This window comes from Passer montanus, unplaced genomic scaffold (genome assembly GCF_014805655.1).
Source record: "Passer montanus isolate IOZ18808 unplaced genomic scaffold, ASM1480565v1 scaffold10, whole genome shotgun sequence".
Classification (NCBI taxonomy): Eukaryota; Metazoa; Chordata; class Aves; order Passeriformes; family Passeridae; genus Passer; species Passer montanus.
This window is the reverse complement of record NW_024356505.1, coordinates 60651-86180: the sequence shown is the minus strand read 5'-3', so window position 1 is coordinate 86180 and position 25530 is coordinate 60651. Positions and strand designations below refer to the sequence as shown.

Below are 25530 nucleotides of genomic sequence, written 5' to 3'. Positions count from 1 at the left end.
AGGGGTATTGAGCTGCATCTCAGCTTTATTGATGTGGACTAATGGAGTAGATAGTACATGGCTTGTGATCCTCAGAGTGACTTTAGCTTGCTCAGACAATGTACTTGGAAATAATGACATTGTTTTAAAGGGAATCAGCTTGTTCAGACCCTTGCTCCTTTTGGATTATGGTTTATGATTATTTGCAGTAGGCACAAAACTACTCCAAGGAGTTCAATTAGCCAATTTGTTTTTTTCTTCAGCAGGGAGAAAGTACTTATCTTCAATAGGAGCTCCTCTTTGTTCATTAATATATCTCTCCAGCAGTACAGGAAGAATTATGAAGGGCCAGTGGGTACTTCAGGGAGACATTCTTAAGAGTGGATGTGAACAATCTCTGTAAAAGCTACACACAGAGAACCAGCATTTCATGCTATTAATGCAGGTACATTAAAAATTGGTAAGAGCCTTTTTTCTTTCTTCCAACCATTGCTTTTTATTTTATATATCAACAGCCATTGACTTTGAAATGTGACAGGAAGGTTTCATGATACATTTAACACTGCAGAGTTTAAATCCCAGCCCAAAAGCTGTGTGGGTTTTGGATAAACCTAACAGTGAACCTAGCAGTGAACAGGATCAGGAGATTGATGGGGATGCACAATGAAGAAATGTTTTTATAAGCAGTGGTGGCACTCAGTGCTGGTGTCCATGCATTGTCTTTTACCTGCACCCTGAACATGTTTCTTTTTGAAGGTATTTGCACAGGGAGCAGAAAGAAGAGCAGTGTGGGATTGCTAGGAAAAAGCAGAACTGTAGGTCTGAGGTGCAGGGGAGAACACAATTCAAAGAACAGAGGTTTGGTCACCACCTTGGGGAACAGGGATCACCAGTCACTGTCCTCTGTGTCCAATGATTTTTGCTCCCACAAAGCATTCAAGACGAAATCCAGGTGTCTGCTCACAGGCGTTAGGCTGCCACGGCTGCTTCTCAGCTGCCTCTTCCCAAAGCGACCGATGGGGCGAACACCACGGCCCACATACCAGAAAGGGTCAATCTCAGGACCTGGAATTCAAAGCACTCAGTGAGGATGTACCACTGCACTTGGAGGCAGTGTTTTCTGACCAGCTTGAGGACGTCAGACAGCTTACTTGGAGCCCAGGAGAAAAAGATAAGGGAAAGGCCACAGCCAGACACACAGCTTACTGGTGCCTTTGAGAGTTAATTTCCGTGTGTAGAGCCCAAAGGAAGAGGATTCCATTGCAAAATTATTTTTATCCATCTGGGCTGCAACCTGAATTTCTAACATGAGCCAAAGGGCCCATCCAAATTTTCTGCAGTAGGTACCAGATACACTATTTCTACAGGCTAACAAATCCACTGGATTGCAGAGGAGGGTCCCACATGAAGAGGGAAACATGAAAAGTTAATTCTTGTTCACTTAGGAAGTTGTTTCCGTGGATGACTTTTTTTTCTTTTAAAGCTCAGACACATGACAGATTTTTGTGGTCTAGTGCAGTTTTGGGGCAGGTCTGCAAAGGTTTATAGTTCTATTAAAAGACTATATTAAAAAGAGTATTTAAAAAGTATTAAAGACTATATATTAAAAGATACAGCAGCAGGAAAATTCTAAAACACACTGGAGATGATGCCACCCTAAGGAAATCCCAAATCGTTCCCAAGACAGACAACTGTCAGGAATAGGAATAAATTACAATTAAGTGCATTATATATCATCCACATCACATGAAAGTTTCAGTCAAGGCAGGAGGAATTTCCCCTGTGCATTTTGATGCTTGAACAGAGGAAAAAAATTCACCTTGCCTTTAAATTTCTCCATAAATACATCTTTTAAGTCTTTCAGCACTATGCTTAACAGCCTTCCTACTCAACAAAGCCCAAGAAACTTTCACCTGTATACCTAAAACCTGAGGTTCCCAACATCTCTATTCTCTTTAATGGGGAGAGGTGTGGCACTGTGCCCACACAACTTACTCTCCACAACCCCTCTCCCACTCCACATACCATTATCAGCCTATACTCCTTGGGAAAGATGAGATTTCTAGGTGATTTTCTCAAAGATTTTTGGATTGCATACTAGGTTAAACTTAGATACATGGTATCATCCCTTACCTGGATACTCTCAGTTCTTCACAGCGTGTCTGAATGGAGATACTTCGACCACTTGTATTTGGACTTTAAAAAAATCACAGTCCCAGACAGAACTGAAGATGTCTGTAAAGTGAACTTAAGCTTTCAGGCCATTGCTTTCTTTTTATTCTATAGAAGTAGTTGTGTCGGTCTACAGAACACACTGAAAATTTGGTGCTTAAATATTTGATGTATACCACTTTACATTTTCTTGTCTGTCCTTTGCACATTAGTGTCTTTTCTGATATTTATCAAAAATAATGCTATTTGCCTTGGCTAATTAAAGGCTGTGAGAAGGACATGAGGTTCTGTATATGCACTGACAAGTGCAAATGGAAGCATTTCACAGGGCCTCACACCAAGGTGACACCACAGAAACACCTGCGTGATTTGCCACTGAACTTTGCCTGAGAGCCCAGCCCTGATCCCTCAGCGCAGCACAGACTGTGGGGTCGCCATGTCAGGTGAGATTCATACTTACTTCTGTTGTCTATCTGATGTTTAAATGGCCTGCTCTGTCCCGAAGCAAAGCTGAGTGACACCAAGAGCATCAGGACATAGACAGTGACTAGCTTTAAGTGGTTTGGTGACCACTGGGCACGTGGTGTCCAGGAGATTGGATGCCACATGACGGAGCAGTGGTGGGAAGGCTGTAAGGAGAAGAGTGAACATGGGGAACACATGAGTTAAAGCTCTCAAGGTGAAGGAATGCGTCAACTTTAACAGTTCCCATTCATCGGAGTCATTTCATGGCTCTAAGTTCTGTGGAACACTCATGCTGGTGATGTCCTGGGCATTTCTGTTCAAATGCAAAGGCTATGAAGTGGGCCATCTACTGAGATAAGAACTGGAGAGTTTTTCTCTCCAGCAATGAAAGCCTTTACAGGACACTCGAGTCCTGGTCCTGAGTTCACTGCTGATTCTGTATGCCCCTCTGTATGACCACAGGCATTGGCCACCAAAGTGTCTTTTAGCCACTACCACCAGCATCTTTTCCTTGCTTGTAAAATGTGTCTAACATTTGTGTTTTACACACTCTTTTTACAACTAAATGCATTTCAGTATGGATGGCAATGCTCCTCTTGTGCCATTACACCGTTTTTTGCCAGCATGCAAAATTACAATTTCCTGTTATGGTTTCCACTGGTAGATGTCCCAGGCTGTAAATGCACCCAGATGCAACAGAATGAGAAATCCCTTCTAGCTTCCATAGGATGGGCTGAGCAGAAGAGAAGGTGCTGAGCTAGGAAAGTTGCATCCAGGAAGGGGAGGGAGCCAGGCTCTGGTTACCACTGTCTCTGGCATTTTGCACAAGCTTCCTCATGGCAGCTCTCCCAGCTGTCATGCCAGGACAGTCTGTCTTTTACATGCAAGGTCTGCCTCTGGATTTGACATCCTGGAGCCTGTGCCTATAGAGCAGGAGCCTATTTCCTTAAGCATCGTGTAAGTGATGTAGATATACAGGCACAGAGGCTGTAGGAAAACCTCTCAGCTGTGCCTACACAGCAGCTTCTCTTTGTGTATAGGTGGAATTTTTCCCCATCTGCTGCCAAAATCTTAGCCTGCTTTCAGTAAAGGCAAAGCAGGAATGAAAATATTTGATGCAAGATGCTCACAGACATACCAAAGAGGCAACACAGCAAAAACACATGAAGAAGTTGGTTGTGTCTTTCACTAAAATGCAGTCAAAAGTTCCTTCACCCCTAATACACAGTGAAGATTTCTCAAGGACTTTTTCCCACACTGACAGCGGCTTACCAGGCATATTAGGGGAAAGTGATTTTAACTCATGATTTCAGAACTGCAAATTAACTTTTTCTGACTTGAATATAGCATAAAAATCTCATGACAATCAGGACTAAATTATCTTAGCGTGTAGAATTCACCCACATGGGGTGAATTCTGCCTTCAGTTTCAGCAGGGTACATCTCCTGTTGCTCCATTTTTAGCACAACCTTAGGTTCAGTGAGAGAAAAATAAGGTGTTTTGAGGCATCTCTGTGGTGTGTTTACAGGGCTGCTGACAGGTTTTCCTGGTTACTTGCTCCCTGGTTTTGTGTCTTGGGTTTTTTTGGGAACTTAATTACAGAAAGAAGAGTTTGCCCTGAGCTCATTGTTGATGAAAGACAAAAATATAGGGAAAAGCTTTTAGCACACACTTTTTCCTAAGCACTGCTGTGCTTCAGTCCCCACCAGCTGTGCCACTGCAGCCACTTCCTACAGCACTGATATGTGTTGAACCTTTTTTTCATACCCTTGTCCTGGATAGTGTTTCTGTGAAGCATGTCATTCACAGTGCTCCTCGGTAAGTAACATGCCACCCTAAATAATCAGGGCACTCAGCATCTCTAATCCTCCCTAATTTTTTCTACACCTAATTGTCTCACCACTGTTTATATGGGAAGAAAGAGGCTGAGGTACTGCCACAAACTTGACCCTGAGCATTCCTAACACCCAGCTCCATCTTGTCACTAAGCAAAAAGCCTGGTTACCTATGCACAAACTTTTCAAGAGTCATGTGGCTGAGATGGTCTGTGATCTCCTCAGGTCCAGACCTGCAGCTTTCTTCCAAAAGGAAAATTGGAAAAGAACAAGACCTCACACAGTCAAGCTGTGTGCCTCCATTTTCAACTATTAAATAATCACAAAAGTTTTAAAACTGACTAGTTGCAACCAAACTTGTCACAATTAAAAGTTTCCCGAATAATTTTGCTCCTGAAGCTCAGCAAAATTCAATGCCACAGTCATTTGATCAACTTGCTACTTCTGCTTGGTGCCCAAGCAGAGTCTTTAAACTTTGTTTAAGCAACATCTGACAGAAGCCTGGCAACTTTCATCAACATGAGAGGGGAAAATTAAAGCCACAAATGAAGCTACGGTGAAGCAGCAGTATCACAGCTGGCCATGGATCTGCTTCGCAAGGAGTCAGGGATCAGCCTGGCTCTCCCTCTGGGCACACAGGGCTCTTATCACATCAAATTCAAGCTTTGCTGCAGATCCATCAGGTATACCCCTACCACGGCTGTCCTCGGAAGACAAGGTACTATTAACTCTTTACGCCCTGAAGCAGCATCTTTCTTGAGATCAGCGGCTGTGTACACCCCCTCCGATGCATATGTGGAAAGGTTTCCTGTTGGAAAGCAGGTCTGGAAGCACCCCCGAGGGCTCAGAGCCCGGGTGAGCCAGGCCCGGGGGCAGGCTGGACTCAGGGCCGAGCCGGGGCTGCGGGTCCCTGCAGGGCACAGCGCTGCCCGCGGGGTCAGCCACCCTGCCTCGGCACGGGCCGCCTCGCGAGCAAAAACTGGGCAAAAGTTACTGAGCACAGGGCACAGCTGTGTATGTTACCCTAGGTAAGCTAAAGCCCAAAAGGAAAAAAAAGGAAATTCAGCAAGAAAGAGCTTGGACAAGCGCTGAAGCGAACAGGGGAAGGCACTCACCTGTGTACACCAAAGCTGCTTCTCAGGTAGTCGCTGCTCCAAGCAGAAGCAGGGCAGCTGATGGGGGCATGTGCCTTTTATACTGGAGGGAAGTGGACTTGAAGCAGGGAGGGGGAGTCAAGAGGTGGGCCAGCAGGACGTCAGCAGTACTGGAGAGCAGGATTTAAATTTACAAAAGGAGGGGTAGGAGACCGGAGGCTCTATTAAAAAGCCATTGATCAGGGCAGGGAGCAGGATGGAGGGCGGAGCCAGGGAGGCATGACAGGGTACACGACTGAGCCCCCAGGCCCACCAGGAAGACAGCAGAGGGAAGGGGGCTGCTGCCATGTCCCGGGGGTGGGGGCACAGACAGATGGGGACAACTACATCTGCAAAGGAGAGCCAAGCTCTCTGTGCCGCCCAGCCAAGATGCTCTGTCTGAAGAGCATGTCTGCAGGGGGAAACACTCGCAGCAAGCTGGGACAGTCAGGCCACACACTCCTTTCCCAGCTCTTCTTCCTCTTGCTGTTGTCCCATCTTTGCTTTTTTGCTTAGGATCTTGATGGCAGCTCTTGTTTCATTCAGCCCCAACCCACAGCTGGGATCAACCCACCCATGCATAAGTTTTAAGTCACACTGCAGCGCAGCACACAATTAGCTGATTAAAGTAGTGATTCAGTGCTAAAGCAGGCCCTTACTAGTTTTGTGGCAGAGAAAATTTCACCGGTATGAGGCCAGCATCTTGAACAATATTGTATTTCCACAGTAGGTATCTCTTCTGAGTGGTTATTTTTAACGCTGTCTCTTGACTAATGTGTCACTGTGGCCTTGCTGTTAGGGATCTTGCTGCTCTGGAAGCTAAGACCTTGTTTGCTCTGGAGGTTTGCAGGGGAGAGCAGCTGAATTGGCAAGTGCTTCACTCCTTGGGCACCATCCTGCAGAGAGGCTGAGATGCAAAGTGTAACTGGGCTGACTGGGAGCCACAGGCCCTCTCTTCACAGACCCATGTTGATGTTCTGTTCCTGGAGAGGTACTCAAAGGAACAATTTTAAGGCTGTGCTTTGAAAGGGGGCTCTGAGGCCTGATCCCATCTGTAAACTGAGACTGCATAGGAAATCCTGCAATCCCATTAGGATGAAGTTCAATAGCAAATATGTTCAGTTTTCCTATAAAAACATTTCAAGTTGGGAAAACATCAAAGCACTAATAATGCTATTTCACTGTAGACACCTCTCAAAAGAAATGAAATTATTTTATTTGCTACAGGTAATTTGTAAGGTACTTCTATGAGGAAGCATGGTGAAATGTTGCCTGGCCCTGCCCTTACTCACGATCCAAGCATCAAGTACCACTGGGAGAGTACAGTCACTAATTGCAGGGATTTTTCATTTCTATATAATAGTTTGATTTATGGTATATGTATGAATGAAAACTGTAAAGAAACCTGAGAAATACTCTTCCGTTCTCCAATTTCCACCCAACAGCATCTAAAAGAAGTGTCTTCCTCATCTAAGTTTTCAAGAGTTTACTCAGACTACTCAGGATCACAACTTCAAAATATGAAGAGCACTTCAAGTCCATGGTAGCACAAAAGGTCTTCCTACAGCTATCACAATCAATAATAGATATACATGCTTTTCTCAGAAATCTCCTTTTAGCGTGTTCCCTTTGAACCTTGCAAACACTCCCTACCTAAAAATCAATCTGCATCCAAGAACCAGGCAGTGGCTGTGCTTCTGCCGTGCTAATTTTGTGTGCATGTGTGCAGAGGGTATCTTCTTAGTAAATAAAACTCTTCATGGCTTCTCATGGTAGATCTTTTCCCCTACTGCTTTTCACATTTATTTTGACCAGAAAAGGTGAGTATCCTTTCGTGATGTCTAGCATGCAATTGCTGGAGTAAAGGTTTCTATTCTCCAGGATATACAGGACCCTCTCTTCCTTTGTTGTTTTGCGAGTGATCCTGTCATCTTAAAATAGAAGCAAAAGTTTTTTTCGTCCCATTTACTTTTTCTAGTCTTGCTGACACTGCAATGTGAGCCTTTCCATAGCACAGATAATTTTCACTGATTGTCACCTACATGGTAGTTACCACATAGAACAAAATTATGCAATGTCTTCATGCTAAGAATGTTTACCTATTGGTAAAGGTTGCTTGCAAAATAATATGCCATACAAAAATACCAAAAGAGAAAAAAATCACTGTTAGGAGAGCCAGCATTTAAAATGCTCTAATATGATCATCTATCTTCATTCTGGCCTGAAGCTGATCTAGTGCAGTATCTTAGTTTTGATTGTGGACAATAAAGAACATTTATTGAAATGTCTAAAAACAGGGTAGCTTATTTTTACAGTCCTCACTATAGTCTTCTCACAGACCCTCCAGCGCCATGGTCCAGAGACTTCCCAAACCAAATGTTTATTTGTGGTACATAGCTCTTGTTTCTTCTCTTTCACTGTTGCTTCCTGAACCCATGTAAATTCTCAACATCCACAAAATTGTGTGCCAAGGACTTCACAGATCTTTCTCTGGTACAAGAAGGATCATAGCTGTGCATCTGTTCTGGACACACTACTTGCCAGTTTCGAGAGCATTCATTTTCTCTTTCATTCAAGTATTTTCATTTTCACTTTTAATCATTCTGACTTCCCGAAAGGCTACTGTAAAATGTTCTCAGCAATCAGGACTAATAAATGATGTGACAGTCTGCTTAAATGAGCCTCATCAGACATTTCTCTTACGGAAGTAAACTTTACTGCATTCTCATTCACTGGACATCATCATTTCTATCCACCAGACCACAAGTGAACCACCACAGTGCTAGGTACGGTACCCACAAGCTTTCACAGAAATCATCCTGGCTTCTCAGGTCTTTTCAGGTAGCTGTAATTTTATTTTATTTTGTTACCCCATCTACAGCAGGGCTGATGCTTTTGCTGAAAAAAGCAAGCCAGCTTATGCAGCACAGCAGTGTGAAAGCCACTCAGACTTGGGAGGAACTAGGAAAGAGCTGTCAGGGGAACCAGGGTTGTGAAAGGCCAAACCAGCAAGATTATTTACAGGACAGCTTGGTCTGTAGTGAAAGTGTGGAGGTTTGTGTGTTAAAACTTCCATTCTTTTCCTGTTTCTGAGGAAGAGGCTGGGCACATGCTGTCTTCTTTGTAGAAGATCCTGGAAAAGAACTCAAGTCCTGCCTCACACATGATTAAAGACTCCTGCACATAAAATTCCTGCATAAGTTACGAGCAGGAACAGGGCTGAGCCAGCTGCTAGCTGGAGTGTCTCAGTAGGAAGGCTGACCAGGGATGCACCAGGATACAACTAAATCAAAAGGCAGTAATAGATACACAGGTGTGAAGGGCTGTGAGGAGGAAAGCAACTTCCCAAGGTAAGGAGAGGTCAGGCTTCTGGGCAGGAAATGCTGAGGGGGATGAATGGAGATGATAGGGAGGTATTGCCTGGAGGCTGGAGTGACCCAAGAGGGTCCAGCTAGCCTGACATAGAGAAATATTCCTTGACAAGACAATACCAGACCAGAGGCCAACAGTGAACTACAGTTTTGATGGCAAATCCTCCCATTTAGTTTTCTCAAAGAACTAATCCAAATCTCCTTTTTTCTGTAATTCTTTTGCTGGTCAGAGCCTTCTACAAACAGAAGGTGAAAAACCACAAAAACAAAGGCATTTGATGCAAGTTGGATGGAGAAACAGCAACTTTTTTCTCGCCCAGCTCACCACTCTTATTTTTTCACATACCAGTCTGGGAAAAGTTTGCAAATGCCTTGAACTACTGCCTGACCTATGAATCTGCCCAGGCTTCTGTAGTGGAGTGGAGGTCCAGTTGCCCTAAATGAGTTTGGAGGGCTTATGAAAAGTTGTATTCAAACCTATTCAGAAAGCCATGTCAGTTCAGTCAATTAGATGAATAACATTTAATAACATTTACCTTTACAAAGAAACTGTTCTCTACTAACATTCAAATTCAGAGAAAAGACAGGACTGGCTTTTTTTTTGGAGCTACTTTTTTTTTAATTTGAGAAAGAGGACCATCTAGTGGTTAATGCCAAACTTATCTTGTTTGCAATCATTTTTGAGCAGGGAATGACCTTCCCATGTTTCAAATGTATCTTGAAATCTGACCATGCACACAAACTCAGCCAAACTACACCTAACTCTGGCTCTCTTGAGCTAGGCTGGATATCCAGGTGTTTATCATCAGCACAGTTTCCAGGTAGCCCAGTCTCCCAGGCAGCACATGCTTATTGGGACGACTTGTTAGCAGCTGGGCAGCTCAAGCATAGGCTGCAGCTCAGGACTTCAGCCACAACCCCTTCTTAGCACACTGTGGAGGCTTTGCACCAGAGCTGGAGGGTGGATGGAAAAAACAAGTCAAGCTTGGCATGGTTACAGCCTCTGTTGATGGAAGGGAGGATTTTTTCTGGCACTTTTGCTATTTTTCTTCCCTGATAGAAAGCTACTGGGCAGCCTTCTGCACAGAGGTTTGGGATGTGTAGATTCCAAATGGAGGTGGCTATTGTAGGTAGAGTCATGTAGTGAGAGAAGGGAAGATTAAAGTTCAAGAAGAAGAATCAAGGTTGGAAATATTTTTGCATATCTCTCAGGGCTCCAGCACTTTTACATTATTTTCAGAATGCCAGCATCAGGCCAGCATATGCCAGCTTCTGGCGCTGGAGTGGAGCAGCATTTGTGCATAGAGCAGATGCACTGCTGGCATGCAGGATGGAAATTAGTGCTGCTATATGCCATTTGCACGTTTCATGCACAGTCACTTTGTCAGGCAGCTTAAACTGCTCTTTGAACACCATGTCCTTCAAGCAGTAATTGGGTTTCCAGGCCATTGCAGAGGACAGGTCAGCATGTGAGGCTGACATTTCTGGTAAGGCAGGCTGCAGGGCCAGGTACAGGAGATGTGCCTACCAAAGCAAGCCCTAATTAAATTAAATTTTGGCTTTGTAAAAGCTCCTCAGGTATAAAACAAAATATTGGTGTGCTGCACCTGAAAATAATAGTAGTATATATTAGAACTGTGTCTGTAGGAGGTGAAAAACAATGTTGTTCATTCTGGTTATTACAGAGGGGCAGGTGCAGACAAGGGTGGCCTTTTACATGCACACAACCAAAGAGAGATGTCATACAGAGTCCTAAACTAAAGCACAGTTTAGCCTTACTGTATGGCTGACTTTTTTTGCCTGATGCAAGGCTTTCTTGTGACATTTCCAGCCCATTTTTCCAACACAGCAATCCTCTGGAAGAACAAAGTGTCTCCCCCTGGTCTGGGTTACCCATTGCTGCTCAAGAGCATCTCAAGTGCTTCTGAGAATACCCAATGAAGGTGAGGTTCTGCACTAGGGTGACATTTTTTACAAAAGTGTACTTTATGGCTTCAGTATGTCATATTTATCATCTGTATGTCAGTAAGCCCCTGGTTTTAATCCCTGAGGCTTATCCAGTCATAAATAACCTGTAATGATTCACATACAGCTTGACAGATGAACTGAAATACAGTAAAAGGCAAGCAAGAGGATCTCTAATTGCTATTCATAACCAGGTCTTGCAACTATTACATTTAAATAGCTTGAAGCTGTGATCAAGTTAATTAGAGATGAAGTTCTTTTCTGGCACTGTAGTTGGCAGGTTATACATTAGTCATGGAAAGACAAGAGTCTCATTCCTAAAATATTGCTTAAACCCTGATGTCTAATATTAGTGAATGAGATTAACTCCAGCCTCAGCTCTAGGGCGATCTGAAATTGAACAGGTTTTGAAACTTGAAATTGAACAGTCTTCAAATTCTGAAATCTAACAGTTAAGAAACAACACCTCTTACCTTCACTTAGGTTTTAAACCTATTTTAATTGCTTCTACCTCTTTTGGTTGCTGCAGGTCCATGACTGCTTTGCCCACCTTTCTTCAGTCTGCTGTGACTGGAAGCCTCTCACAACCAGGACTTTCACAGTCTATTGCCACAAGTGACTGCTCAAGAGCAATGGGAAGGACTCAGGTCAAAGGACCTCAGGACAGCTCTTGTGCTGAGGGGCAATAGCAGGAGCAGCACATCTCCAGCAGGATGCCACCTGCCTCTGCGCAGAGACACCAAAGTTTGGTGCAATGTGCTGGCACAGACAGGATTTGTGTCAGACCTTAGTGATGGATGTGACATTGAGACCAGCAGCTCCCTCTGAGGAGGACAGCTATGGGAGAGTTCTTTGCACTGACACATCCCCACAGAAGCCCTGCCAGTTCACATGGACATTGTGGAAGGCTGCCAAGAGAACAATGATGGCATTGGCCACCACCTTTATTTTAACTGCTGCACAGTGCATGCCAAGCTGTGCATTTGGGGGTTGTTTCCATTCCTTCTACAGTTGCCAGAACTATTCATTGTTGTTTCAATTTAAGGATAACAAAGTCACATCTTCTTGGCTTATAAAAGGAGCTTTGTTGCTTCCCAGACACCCAATCTCATTTCAATGTACATGTAAACTGTAGGATGAATTCCACAGTAGCCCAGTGAGCCCATAGGACTGGATTAACCGTGCAGTGAGAATTAGAAGTGTAAAACTATTTTAAAGGCATGAAGATTCAGAGTAAGCAGAAGAACTGATACAATGACTGGTATATAAACCTGTAGACTCAGACTTGGGGTTTGTGTCTGAAGATCTGCTGTTCTTCTCATCCATGGCCAGCCTTGTCCTCCTCTGTTCTCTCAGCACAACTGTTGCAGGATTATGCAAGTGGAGTGGATCTGAGGCCTTAAAGTTTGAGTTTATTTTTTAACTCAAATCAGTTTGCTGATCTGGCTCACCCCAGTGCCCCACTGACACTGGTACTGCCACAGCTAAGGTAACAAAAAAAAAAAAAAAAAAAAAGGGGATGGGTCTGCTTTGCCACCAGGAAAAAGTTTCATGGGTTGATGATGGGAGAGCAAAAGATACAACAAAATCTTGTAGAGAGACATAGGATTAACAGAAATATATCAGAGCCAAAATGCCTTCACTTTAGTAGTAATACAAATTTTCTGAGAGAGGTGCTATTCATATACTGGGGTCATGTCCCTGTGGATGGGTGTCATGAGCCTCCTCAACCGTTTCAGAAGGTTTCTCAGTGTTTAGTTCTGCATCCTTAATCAACAGACATTGTCCAAATTGTGGCCTCGAGCTCTTGCCCCATCCTGCCCCAATAGTGCCTTTTGCAGCAGCTTGGGAATGAGTTAAACAACCCCCCTATATAGCCCATAGTGCAGTGAAAGGTTTAATCAATGATGTTAGCAAAGGGTAAGCAGAGGTTTTGTGCCAAGGCCAGTGGGCTTGTTTTCCCCATGGAAGAAAGAAAAGCTTCCTTGCAAAGTGCCAGAACTAGAAACCTTAGACCATTCCTCTTAGACCATTGCACATTAGCATTCATAAAAATACTGCAGTGCTGATCCAGACCTTGGATCACAGAAAAGAAATATCCCATTGATATAAGAGGACTGAAGTTTAGTATAAAAGCCAAAAATGGAAAAATAAATGAATAAGTGAAGCTATTTATGGCTTTGCAGATGTACAATAAGCTAATTCCTCTGGCAGAAGTGGCAGAAAGAACATCTGCAAAGCCATCGATCACCTCATAAGGACCAGCAAGCTTTGTAACACCTGCACGCCATTTTAAAAGCAAACTTTTCCCATTTCAGCCCGTACACTGCTGATAGCCTCCCAAAACAGGAATGGATAGAGAGTGGCCAACACACAGGAGTCCTTGAGGCCACATGCCAGCCATCCATGGTGGCCCCTAGGGACTGAGGGAGAGCAGCTGCACCCACCTGAAAGGGTGCAAAGTTCTCAGAACCACAGGATAGTTAAGGCTGGACTGGACTCTCAAGATCACCTGGTCCAACCCTCCTGCCAAGGCATTCCGACCTCAAGCAGGTAACATAAGAACATGTCCATGTGGAATGTCTCCAGAGGTGGAGACTCCATGACCATCCTAGGCAGCCTGTTCCAGTGCTCTGCCTCCCTCAATGTAAAGAAGTTCTTCCTCATGCTGAGGCGGATTTTGTGTCTCCAAGTCATGCCCAAAGGGGAGACACAGGTGGTTTGTGGGGTGCTGACTGCCTCCCTCACCACATTCAGCATTTAAAGCAGAATTTTGTCCAGTGAGGAGGGCCTGAGGGAGTGGGGTTTCTAACACATTTTAATGGAGAAGGGGGAAGTGCTCTCCCAATTTCAGATCAGCTGGAAAAGTACCCAAGCCAAAGGGATGTGAGTATGGCAGGGCCTCCATGGGGGTCACCCTTGCTGGGGCCAGCAGCGTGGAGAACACGGGGCTCCAGCAACACACCAGCACTGCTGTTGGGGATCCACTGAGGAGAAGAACACTCTTATGAGAAAGGACATTGGGGTGCTGGAGCAGGTCCAGAGAAGGGCAATGAAGCTGGTGAAAGGTTTTGCACACAAGTCATATGAGGAGCGGCTGAGGGAGCTGGGGATGTTCGCCTGGAAAGAGGAGGCTCAGGGTGACCTTATTGCTCCCTACAGCTGCTTGAAGGAGAGTGTAGCCAGGTGGGGTCAGTCTCTTCTCCCAGAGAACCAGCTACAGGACAAGAGGATGTAGCCTCAGCCTGCAGCAGGGGAGGTTCAGGTTGGACATCAGAACGAATTTCTTCGCAGAAAGGGTGATAATACACTGGAGTGGGCTGCCCAGGAAGGTGATGGAGTCACCGCCTGGATGTGGCGCCCAGTGACACGGTCTGGCTGCCGCGCCGATGCTCGGTTGGGCTCGATGACCTCAGAGGCCTTTTCCAAACGCAAGGCTCCATGATTCCGCGCACCGGGCGGCTGCGGGCCCGTCGCGTGCGGGACGCCATTTTGTGCGGAGCGCGGCGGGCGGCGCCCGTTGGCGGTGCTGTGGGGCGGTGCGGGCGAGGGGCGGGGGGTCCGTCCCTCCCTCCACGTTTTATTTCCCTTTGCGCTTCCTCTTCTTACTCCTTCCTTTCGCTCTCGCCCTCCGGCTCGGGCTCGCTCCCCGCGTCCCTCCGCTTTTGTTACCCCTCCCTCGATCCCTCCCGCTCCCCGCCCCCGCGTGGCACTGCGGAGCCGGAGACGTGACCCGAGCGGACTCGCTTCCCCGCAGCTCCAGCCTCTCGCCGCAGAGTCGCATGTCCTCGATCCAGAACCTCCAATCCTTCGGTAAGAGCAGCCACCCCCTCGGCAAACCCACCCATCGCCCCGGCCCCCTCGTCCTGCCCCGGCCCCGGCGTCTGCCTCCGCCTTGCCGCGGGCCCCCCGCGCCGCGGTGACATTGAGCGGTGCCGCCGCGGTGCTCCGTGAGGCAGCGCCCGCGGCTCGTCCTTGTCCGCCCGCCTGGGGACGTGCTCGGAGCGTGCGGCGAGGAGCGCTCGGGCGGGAGGCTCAGCCCCTCGCTGCTCCCGAAGGAGGAGGTGCTGCCATGTTCTCAGCTCTGACACCCCGTACCAAGCGCTCGTATCCTCTGCTGAGGAAATAATTTCATCAGTTACAGTTGGTTTGCTGCCGCATCTTATCCTCAGCAATGTCCCAAAACGCTATACAAGCCCTGCAAAGATTACTGTTTCTATAGAGTGAGCTACGCAGATGGCAGATCATTTCTCTCCTGTCAGCAGGGAAGTTTAACCGTGCCGAGCCAGCGTTCTCCTCCTGCCTTATCTATAAGCAGCAGAAGTGAGCAAGTTAGCACTTTATACAGTGGTCTCAGGCTTTTGGTCACAGTTTGGACTCTGATCTTGTGCACGTATAAGCCATGTGAGAAGGTTGCGTTCAGTCATGATTTGGGAGCTCACCCTGTGCTTAAGCGCCCAGAGGATTTGTTTGAAGGGATCCAATGTTGACACCTACAGTGTTGGCTTATTTCCAGCCTAGGGCCCTAAACTCTGCCAAGCTATCTTGGCTTATCTGCAGCCTGGAGTCCTAAACTCTGCCAAGTGATCCTCATGCCCAAGTCCTCTTTTTCTTTCACTTTTTCTTTGACTAAGATTTTCTATTAGTGTTTGAGCCACAAGCTGTGGGAGACAGTAAAATTCAGCATGGTTCAACAAATTCCATAGTAGAAATTGATCTAGTCAAGGTTCCCAATGCTGTATTTGTTTCCTGTGGTGCTTGAATCCTCATGCTTTCAGTGTCTTTAATGCTCTGTGTAATTCTTGTTTCTACAAGGATCTGCAGCTGAACTACTTTTTGTGTTTCTGCTGAAGTTTTACTCTTTTGGGGCGTTGCTTTCTAGCGGATGGGAAAACTTGACCAGTGTTTTTAGAGCTGAGTTTTGAATGGAAGTTTGGGAAGAATTTTAGCTTGCATGGCTATTGAACCTACATGGGGTCTTAAATATCGTTCTGATTAGTACAAAAAAATTACTTGTTATTATTCTTAAAAAGTAATAAAATACTTCATGCTTCGAGGTTTATTTGGAGCTACTGATTAGGAGATTTGTAGAGCTGTAAAATTTCTTGATTGAGTGTTAAGTATGTTTTTGTGAAGTACAGAGTATAAGAAGTGTTAACCCAGAAGCCCCCTTCTTTCTAAATGCTTTTCTGTTTTGCCTGGGGTAGATAAATGCTAAGCTTGGAAGAATCTGAGAACTGACCTTTCTTTAGTCTAAGCCTAAATTAATTTTGTTACATTTCTTGACTAAAGCTGCTGACTGGAGGAGTTCTGGTTTACAGGCAGCCTCTGACATCTGTTGGAGTGTATCTCTCTTTTATTTCTATTAGTGGCCAAGAGTTATCCATGGCTTAACATGCTGAAGTGTGGTAGTTACCACAGTGTTCTGTTCTGGACCTGTAAGGAAGTGTCTGTTCTAGAGCTTTTCTATTTCTCTGTTCTTATCAGTTCATCTGATAAGAGATGCAGTTGCTTTATTTCCCTTTAAATGTATGTGTCTGTCTAAAACTTACGTACATTTGATGTTCTCTCAGAACCACGTTTTCAAGGTCAGGATTTACAGTTTGCAAGAAACAATGAAGCAAACTGCTACTGTAGCAGAAAATGGTTCATACCTGGGAAGGCATGTTGAGAGGGCTGTCCTGAGTGCCTGTGTAATCATACCTGATACAGCCGTAGAAAAAGCACTTTGGTTTTAACAGTGTGTTTTTAAACAGGGATTAAACATCAAGATGATACCCTGAATACAATAATCACTTTCTGTGAAGTGAGAATCTTGCTCCTTAGTTTTGAACTTGGGTGTTTTCCTTTGTGGGAATTACATGAACCTTTTTCCTCCTGCAGACCCCTTTGCTGATGCAACAAAGGGCGACGACTTACTCCCGGCGGGGACTGAGGATTACATTCATATAAGGATCCAGCAACGAAACGGAAGAAAGACACTAACAACTGTTCAGGGCATTGCAGATGATTATGACAAGAAGAAACTTGTGAAAGCTTTCAAAAAGGTGAAGTAGCTGATTTGATAATGATTATTTATAAAGGAGTACGATAGCTTTTAATACCAAGTAACAAACTATTTCACTTTGTTCTTTCCAGTAAACACCATTTTCATATTCAAGTCCTTTCCCTTTCTCAAAACATGTATTAGTGTTCAGTGACAATGATTTTGCTAAAAGGTTAAACATTTATCTCTTAAAAAGAAGTAAATAAAATATATTCTGAATGTTTCTTTTAAATTTCACAGATCTATGGCTTTGTTGATATGAAGAATAAAATCAGTTTAAAGTAGAGCTGCTTTTTATTCCTCTGTTTTTATGCCTCTGTTACAGCTGGGTTGTTGCTCAAAATAGAGGCCTTTAGTTTTGCCAGGATAAAAATACTTATTTTAAAATAGTGTGGAGTTGAAAGGCTGTATCTTATGACTTTGTTTTTCACTCTTGCAATGACTGTTGGCCATTTCCTTCTGCACAGTAGCTAATCCTGTCATTCCCTGAATTTACCATCAGCAGTTTAGTTTGTGTATGTATGTGTCAGCAGATATATTCCATTTGCTCTCAGAGCCAGTAAAATTGATTTAACCTTTGCCTGGCTTGGCATCAAAATAGTAAGCAGCTTCTGAGACAAAGTTCTTCTGAAAAGACTGACTTAGCAAAATCACAATGTGCATCAGAAGTCTTATAATGTGAATGTTTTTCTCTTAGAAATTTGCTTGTAATGGTACTGTGATTGAGCATCCTGAATACGGTGAAGTTATCCAGCTGCAAGGTGACCAGAGGAAGAACATTTGCCAATTCCTCTTGGAGGTGAGGGACTGCAGATAAATATCTAAACCTCTGTGGAAGCAGTAGGGTGACAGGTGGTACTGATGCTAATTAACCAGCCAAAGATGGCCACTGTAGTTCTTTTGTGTTTTCAGCCAGAAAGTAAAATGACACTTGCAGTATGAGCGTAAGCCTCTGGTGCGAATCAAAGCACTGTAGAGTGCCTTTGCTCTGTTACAACACCCCACTTGTTCTCTGGCAGTGCAACTTGAGCTCTGTGCTTGTAAAATAAGTGTTCGATGCAAACCGTAATCATGAGACTGAAAACACTGTAGAGGAAAGAGGCCTACTCTGATGCAAATCATATTGCAGGGTTGCTACGCTGTCGAAGAATAAGTTCTAGGACTACAGAACAAATTAGATGTCTGATAAGATTTTCTTTTTGTTTAGTCAATTGTTCTGCTTGGCCCAGAAACATTCTGTAAGTTAGAAAAATGTTTCATTGAGTGTACACACTGTATAGCAGTTTTTTTAATCAAAGTATAAGAATGTGATAACTTGATATTGCTGTAATTGCCTCAATATGTAATCTTTACTAAAATACTGTTTCTCTCCTTTAGATTGGCATTGTCAAGGAAGAACAACTGAAAGTTCATGGTTTCTAATATACCTGTACTTTTATGAAGAACCCTGCAGTATTGGTCTTACCTATCCTGGCTCTTCTGTGAAAAATGAATCTTTGCAGTGAATGGACTTCCCCATTACTTGAACATTTACAATTTGATTTGCATGACTTCATGAAACAGGTGGTGTGTAGAATAGAAACACATAAGAAAACTTCAGTAAGATGGTAATGAAGACCCTTGTGAACTTTAACACATTTCCAATGGAAATGTATTAGTGATGATTGTTCAGTTTAGTACTCTCCATCTGAGTTAAATGTGTGAGTTTTATTCAAATAGTGTGTGTTGTTGCTTAAAAATAAAAGTTTATTCATATAATTTCTGGGATATTTGAAATGCTTTAGCCTAAGTTTTGAACTAGCACTGCAGCCTTGCTGAAGAATGGCTGAACTGCTTTCTGGCAAGTGCAGCTCGCTGCTCTTTGAAGAAATTGGAAAATCAACATGATTAAGTACTAGTTGTTTAATCAGTAGATCAGCTTGATGTGATCTTACCCTGTAGTTGTAAGACTAGAGCTTTAAAGCCTGTAGTATAGGTGTACCTCAGTAGCAGCATAATAAGACATCAGTTGTTTGCTGTGTAAGTAACTGGATCCTCTCTAAATTTTATTGCAGTGACTATGAGGTATTAGTGTGAAGCAAAGTAGGGGTAAGGCAAGTTGAGCTCCTCAAGGCGAAACATTTGGGCAAAAGTCCCAAAACATTTGAAGGAAATGGATGGGATGTTGTATCTCCTGAGTCACTGAGTAGGGGGAAAAGACATTGTGTCGGCTTCTGCCATGACTGTGCATCGAAAGTTGGCAAGCAGCGTGCCTGACTGAGCTGGTAGTGTTAGCTGCAGGAGTGGGGAAGGGAACAGGGTCTACACTAACCTTTTCCCTGCTTTGACAAGTTTTCCTAGGATTGATGGTTGACATGGAGAGTTTTGTATTTGTGTTTGGGTATTACTACAGAAAGCTGATTTGGTTTACTTTTCTAGAAGGCAATTCTTTCAGCTTTACTGGAAGTTGCAATAGGTTTGTTTCACCGTGCTTGTAAGCCAGTTTTAGTTAGCTGTAAGCATTTGCTATTCTGCTTGTAGGATATGTCTCGTGAAGAATGAAACTAATATATTTGGTGAAACAAGCAGATGTTGTCTTCTTTTTGAGGTAGACATGGAAATTTTTTCTGAAACAATTTAGAACACTCTGAATTGCAAAACCATGATAGCGGGAAATGCTTAAAAAGCTTCATGTGATATCATATATTCTCTGGAAGGAAGAAAGAGACATGACTCTACTGCTAACACTTACTCATAACTTAGCCTGAAAAAAAAATTAAATTGATAAAATAATTGTTTACTACCTAAGTAGTAAGAATTAGGTAAAACTGTATTATTTAATATTACATATATCTGTACTTTATTTCCTATTCATATTTGCCTTTCTAAACAGAAATATTTCAATTTTAACTCATTTGAACTTTTTTTTCTTTTTTTAGATTTTTGAGTTCAGAAATGAACCCATAAGGCACTAGCAACAATTAGGGGAGCATTATATGATGATTTCTTTCTCCGTCTGGTCTAGACAATTCCACTTGTAAAAATCTATTCTCTCAGTCTCCACAAATACTGCCTGATGTTACAGACCTTAACCGTTCCAAAGAAAGGATGCTCCAGAAGATGGTATACTGTTAAGGTGCAATACATTCAGGAGGAGGAAATGCCTCATGCAAAGCATAAAATACCCACATACCAAATGGAAATCCAAAAATAAATCTTACGCAAGTGTTGTAGATGAGCAGAATAAAGTCATTCTAGTGCAAGTTTACCTAGTATTGTTTCTTAACTGCTAAAGTAATCAGTCTTTTGGGGGTACATAGCAATTAGTGATTTTCATTTTATCACATGACAAAAAATCTGATGTTCTCATTTAAAGCTTGTTCTCCTGCTCAAGAGGAAAAACAAGTAGTATCTTCTATTTCACTGGTATTATACAACTACTTCTAGTGGGCTTTGAATTGAAGATTAACAAATGACTCGCAGGTCTCGTGTTACTGAGTCAGTCTTCATTTCAGATGGCATTCCATTAACTTTTACTACCTAAGCTTGAGTCATTTCTCCATAGTCATTCTGCTTGGAATAAATAAGAAAAATCTTTTATTTTCTTCCTCCTCATTTAAAAATCCTTTCTAATAAAAGGAACCTTGCAGTTGATAGGTGGCTTGGGTGGAGGTGCTTGTGTTTTGACCTTTGAACGGCAAAATTATAAGGAGATGGAATGAGACATAACACATTTGAAGTTTTAAAGAGGTGAGATTTGTTGTGGCAACAAACCATTTGATCTTTCTAGAAGGAAAGCAGAAATGTTTGTCCATGAGTGTTTTAAACTGAAACAGTGTTTCTGAGATTGTAATTAGCCTTGGTAAAAGCCCAAACCTCTTTGTGTGTTCTAGTTGAAAAGCTTTGACAATATCATGTTTTGTCATCTTATTCTGAAACTTCTTTGTCAAAGCTAAACTTATTTGGAATACATATCTATGCTTTAAAATGCTGAAAAGGAAGGCTTTTGAAAAGAACTTGTTAAAGTGCTGCCACAGAAATCTGTTTTCAGAATGAAGGCAGGTTTCAATGTTTTCATCTATTTGAAAATAGGTTAAAAAATGTTGAAGGATGTGGGCCATAATTGTCATGGCAGTAAAAATGAGCTTATGATAAGAAACTCTTTGGAAGTCCACTAGTAGGACTTGAGGGTGGCCAAGCTCAGACTACAAAAAATTGAGGGGTTTTGTTGGAATGTTGTGAAGTCTGCATCCTTCAGACTTACCAATCAAGACTGCCTTCTTAGTGATACTTAGGCTTAATCTCAAGGTGTTAGTGGATGTAGAAACTTGTTTTGAATTCACAGCCTTGTGCATAGTTTTATTAGGCTGTTCTAGCTGACTCTGAGCTGATACCCTGGAGTAAGGTGTTGCATAAATAAATTCACTAATTTGTCTGTTCTGAGTCTCCATCTGCTTAATGCAGCTGTGAGCAATACAGCCTTCACTTCCCAAATGCCGCTGGCAGTTCTTGTTCATAGAATAAAAGATTTAGTAATTTAAGTCTGTAAGATGTCCGCTTCCTCTCTGTGTGAGCTATCAGGCCCTTGACTGTCACCTGTGGTCTGCTGTCTGACTCTGCATCTCAGAGATGGCCATGACGAGCACAACTATGGGTAGAAAATTCTTGAGTGGAGTACCTCTGAAAAGAGGAATGCCTGGGCTGTGTGTGCATGCTATTCATTGCTTCAGTGGCTTTGCTTGAACCTTTATTCCTGAACTCCATTTTTGCACAGCCTCAGTGAATAACATTTTGTTTTGGAGAGCTTCTTTGGAGGGGGAGGAAGGAACTAGTAAAAAAACTGTCTTAGGAAATATGCTTATATCTGAAGTTTGTTTTTATTAACTTAGATTCCTGGAGTTCAAGACTTCTGTAACGTTGTTTCTCTCTCTCTGTATCTTTAAAAGTCCTAGTTAAATGTCCTTGAAGGTTTGACATTTAAGGCTCTAAATACATCTAAAGCCATTATGAAACTCTAAAATGCAAAGTCATTGAAGCTTAAGTTTCAAATATTTGAAATAACAATTAGGCAGAACTCCTCATGTTTTCCTATACTGCCATCCTGCTTATGTTGGTATGTAGTTGCCCTGAAGATGCATGTGTTAGCTACAGCCAGGAAGTAATCAGATATCCCTGCTGTAATGCCATACCCTGTTTGTAGGTTTTTTGAATTTTATCTGGTGTCCTGCACTCTTACAGGCTGTACCACACTAATTTTGCAGTATAGGACAGATGTATCTTGAGTTCCAGTCAGCAGTTCATTCTTTAATCCTTCTGCAAGGCTCTAGTGTACAGGCTCCATGTGTTACATCTTTAAGTGGTCAGTAGTTCCTCACAGTGTGTGCAAATGCATACAAGATCGATATTTAGCCTGTTAAAGCAGGGGGAGGTGTTTCTTACAGCTGACTCTGAGGCACAGTAGGAGTTACTGTCCCTTGTATGTGTTCAGTGTTGAGTGGTGTCACTGAGCATTCCTCTAACTAATGTGCTGCTGCCACTGGGAAGATGGAAGTGGGCTTAGAGGGTTGTGTGTATTTAAGTACTATGGCTTTCTGCATCCACACTCAGGAATCTGTTCCCTGAGCATGGCAACGTGAAGGTTGTTTTCCAGTTGCCAGATCAAAAGCTCTTGAGATCATTAAGGGAAAAATGGCATAGTTGTTTTATGTTTGCTGTATATATGTTTCATGCCTACTGTTTCCCATTTAGATTAAAAATACAAAAATAATCTCAAAAGAGGATTTGTACTTGGCTTGCCTTTTTTTAAGGTTGCTGTATGCCTGTCATTGATCTCTTAATGAACAAGTCTTAACCTGTATTGGAGTATTGCTACAGAGCTGAGACAACAGTCTTTTGAAATAAAGTGTTCCAGTGTTATTTGATATACGCTTTTCTAAAACAAATAGAATTTTATGGTGTTGTTAAGGAGGATTATATTTTTTGATGGAAGATAAAAGTAACTTAATTTAATAGAGATGTGTGTGATCCTCTTGTAAAACCAACTTTGATTTCATACAGAAATGTTATATTTCCTCCCTTAAATTTCAAACATAATCTGTATTAACCAACTTAAAAATACTGTGACTTGTCCTGGAATAGTGGTTATAAAACAAGATGATTGGCTTGTGGTCTAAAACTTTGGGTAGAAGAGGATCATCTAATTTCTTCAATAAGCAAAATGCACAGTATTTTGGGATAAACTCAGAAATGTGCTCAAGTTTGGTTTCAGCTCTTTGAGAATGTCTTGCATCTGTGAAATGTGACAGCACATTTCTGAAATTAATTTGGGGCCTGATTAAAAGGACTTGTGTATATAATGAATGGGGTTATTTTTATTATTCTATTTATTTTTATTTACAGCTCATCTTTGCTGTGATTATGCAAAAAAAAAAAAAAAATCGAAACCCCCCAAATCAGAAAACCCACACAACACATGATCCAGGCTCAGCTCTCCAAGTAGCTGAATTCAGCAGATGTGGTTCCAAATGGAGAGGATTTAGCTGTCAGCAGTTTGCAGTCCCTCTCACCATCAGACAGGGGCACAGCTCTGTTGCTACAGTACACTCAGACAAGCCTTGGCAGTCACAGGACAGCTGACCCCAGGGAAGGGGTGGTACTGGGGCTGTTTAAATGGTTCTCCCACAAATGAAAGGTTGCTGTCTTAGGTAGACCCAGCAAGTTACATTAAATGCATGTGTAATTGGACAGTAATTCTGGGATAAGAAAGGTTAAAATGGTCTATTCCCAAGGATCCTGCTGGAAAGATCTATTGAAGTCCCTGTCATAGAGGAAGCAGCCTTTAGCTACTCTGTACCAGAGAAATTTGTGTGATGGGATGGCTCCTGGCTACACCCAGTGAACAGACTGAACAGACATCAAGTGTGAGCACCTGTACTCGGTGACAGTGGGGAAAGGTGGCCCTGCAGACTGATACATGTCACTGTCTGACACAGTGTCTGTGACCTACACCTGCAACTCAGAGTGCACGTCTGGAGATGAACTTCAAGGTACAGAACACAAACGCTGTCCAGGTTCCTTTAGTAAATAGTTAATCCACGCATTAAATTATATAAATATTCCGTATGACTTCCTTACATGCAATAATGAGCAGAGAGTATTTTCTGTGCTTAAGTGCCTTTCCTTTCAGTAAGATTGTTGAAATTACATGGAGAAATTTTCTGATTGTCCAGTCTTACTTAATTTAAAATATTATGAACTTTGTTCTGTTTGAAAGTACCTGAAATCCTCACCCATCGCTGCCATTTGTGATAAGCTATTTATAGGGACACTGAGTGAAGGGAGGGACGTCTCTTGGGGTCATCAAATTGTTTAATTTGTCCTGGTAGTAGAAGTTCCAGTACTGAATTAAATCACCCTGAAACTAGATCATCCATTGGTAACTCTATGGAAGATAAAAATCCATTCTGGAGAGGTTGTGGGAAGGAGGTGTTTGCATCCTGCTTCCAAGCACAGCAATGTAGAGCCCTTCAGGCTGCTGCCACCTGAAGCCAAGCCTGAACGTGGAAGCATCTTCTGCCTTGTGTTTACACTGTGCAAAAGAACCAGTGATATTTCCAAGTCTTGTCTACTGCTTCTAGTGGTTCAGACTGATACACAGCTGGGTTTCTGGTGGTAAATTCAAAGTACCAGAGCACTCTGGTTGTGGGATGTGACCTGGCCACACAGAAATTGTGACACACGTTACTGTGTCCCTCCAGGCATTTAATTACTTTTTGTCTGTCTGATAAAAGAAGCATTCTGACTTCAAGGCAGTACCCTCTGAGGAGGGAAAATTGTCATTTGTTGGCTGTGGGGATTACAGGAATAAAAACAAATCATCAAGGCCAACATTCACCTAAATCATAGGAGGCGATCTTTAGTTTCCTATTAGTTTCTAGTATCTTCTTAACTGTCTCAATTTGATTTCAGGCTACTACTATTCACATTGTGGTACGTTTTCAGGAGGAAGGCCGTAGGAATGCTTTAAAGGAAAGTTTAGCTTGAACAACTGAGCATGTAGGGATCTTCCAACTGTGTTAGTTGTTAAATTTCTGCAACGAGGCTTTTAAAATTGATGTCTGTCTTATATTCATGTAAGAGGCATTTCCTGCCCAGAAGAGTTCCTGCTGCATTTATTTCAGTTCCCTAAACCAGCCCTGAAGCGGTGCTTTCTCCCAGGTCCCCATGTTGAATATTTTGGAGAGCCTGCTGCAACTGGTGCTGCTTCCAGGAAACTGGAAGCTGCCTGTGACTGCCCCAGGACGGGCACCAGGTCTGGCTGCTGAGCAGCACTGCTGTCGGATAGAAACAACAGTGGTGGCAAAACCAGAAACAAAAGGGTTGGTGCTTTCTCTAGTGGTTTAGTGATCTGACAAAGTGGCTGCAGGGGGCAAAGTGATGTATTTTTTTTCCAGTTACTTCACATACACTTATCAAGAGAAATATCCCTGGATTTAATAGCATTCGATAGACCATATTCTCAGGATTGTCTCTTGCAATGCTGATAATGGCAAAGCATCCACTGACTTATTTTTCAAAATTTTATT

The 25530-nt window shown here is 42.9% G+C and overlaps 2 protein-coding genes across 4 annotated transcripts; one reads left to right on the top strand and one right to left on the bottom strand.

The window, feature by feature from the left end:
- Positions 1 to 448: 448 nt before the first annotated feature.
- On the bottom strand, positions 449 to 5587 carry LOC120503677 (prolactin-releasing peptide-like). The gene is made up of 3 exons (XM_039712399.1): positions 5567 to 5587; positions 2612 to 2780; positions 449 to 1044 (listed from the first exon to the last, which is right to left on the bottom strand). Exons 2-3 carry the CDS (start codon positions 2757 to 2759, stop codon positions 866 to 868), a joined length of 327 nt encoding a protein of 108 aa, XP_039568333.1. The 5' UTR covers positions 2760 to 2780; positions 5567 to 5587; the 3' UTR covers positions 449 to 865.
- An 8830-nt stretch (positions 5588 to 14417) lies between these two features.
- On the top strand, positions 14418 to 23305 carry EIF1B (eukaryotic translation initiation factor 1B). 3 transcript variants are annotated; one of them, XR_005627143.1, is made up of 5 exons: positions 14492 to 14733; positions 16804 to 16967; positions 17664 to 17765; positions 18344 to 18573; positions 19885 to 23305. XR_005627143.1 is itself a non-coding variant. In XM_039705770.1 (4 exons), exons 1-4 carry the CDS (start codon positions 14703 to 14705, stop codon positions 18386 to 18388), a joined length of 342 nt encoding a protein of 113 aa, XP_039561704.1. In that variant the 5' UTR covers positions 14418 to 14702; the 3' UTR covers positions 18389 to 23305. The 3 variants fall into 3 exon arrangements, 1 of the variants encoding a protein (XP_039561704.1); XR_005627144.1 differs by having other exon boundaries at positions 14553 to 14733; positions 18344 to 18529; XM_039705770.1 differs by having other exon boundaries at positions 14418 to 14733; positions 18344 to 23305.
- Positions 23306 to 25530: the final 2225 nt, after the last annotated feature.

Bases quoted from the DNA above. Each gene is read 5' to 3' on its own strand.
- LOC120503677 (XM_039712399.1), bottom strand. From the start codon at position 2,759: ATGTGGCATCCAATCTCCTGGACACCACGTGCCCAGTGGTCACCAAAC. The intron at 1,045-2,611 runs GTAAGTATGAAT...TTTGAATTCCAG, and splicing joins ACATCAGATAGACAACAGAA to GTCCTGAGATTGACCCTTTC.
- EIF1B (XM_039705770.1), top strand. From the start codon at position 14,703: ATGTCCTCGATCCAGAACCTCCAATCCTTCG. The intron at 14,734-16,803 runs GTAAGAGCAGCC...TTCCTCCTGCAG, and splicing joins CCAGAACCTCCAATCCTTCG to ACCCCTTTGCTGATGCAACA. The intron at 16,968-17,663 runs GTGAAGTAGCTG...TTTTTCTCTTAG, and splicing joins TTGTGAAAGCTTTCAAAAAG to AAATTTGCTTGTAATGGTAC.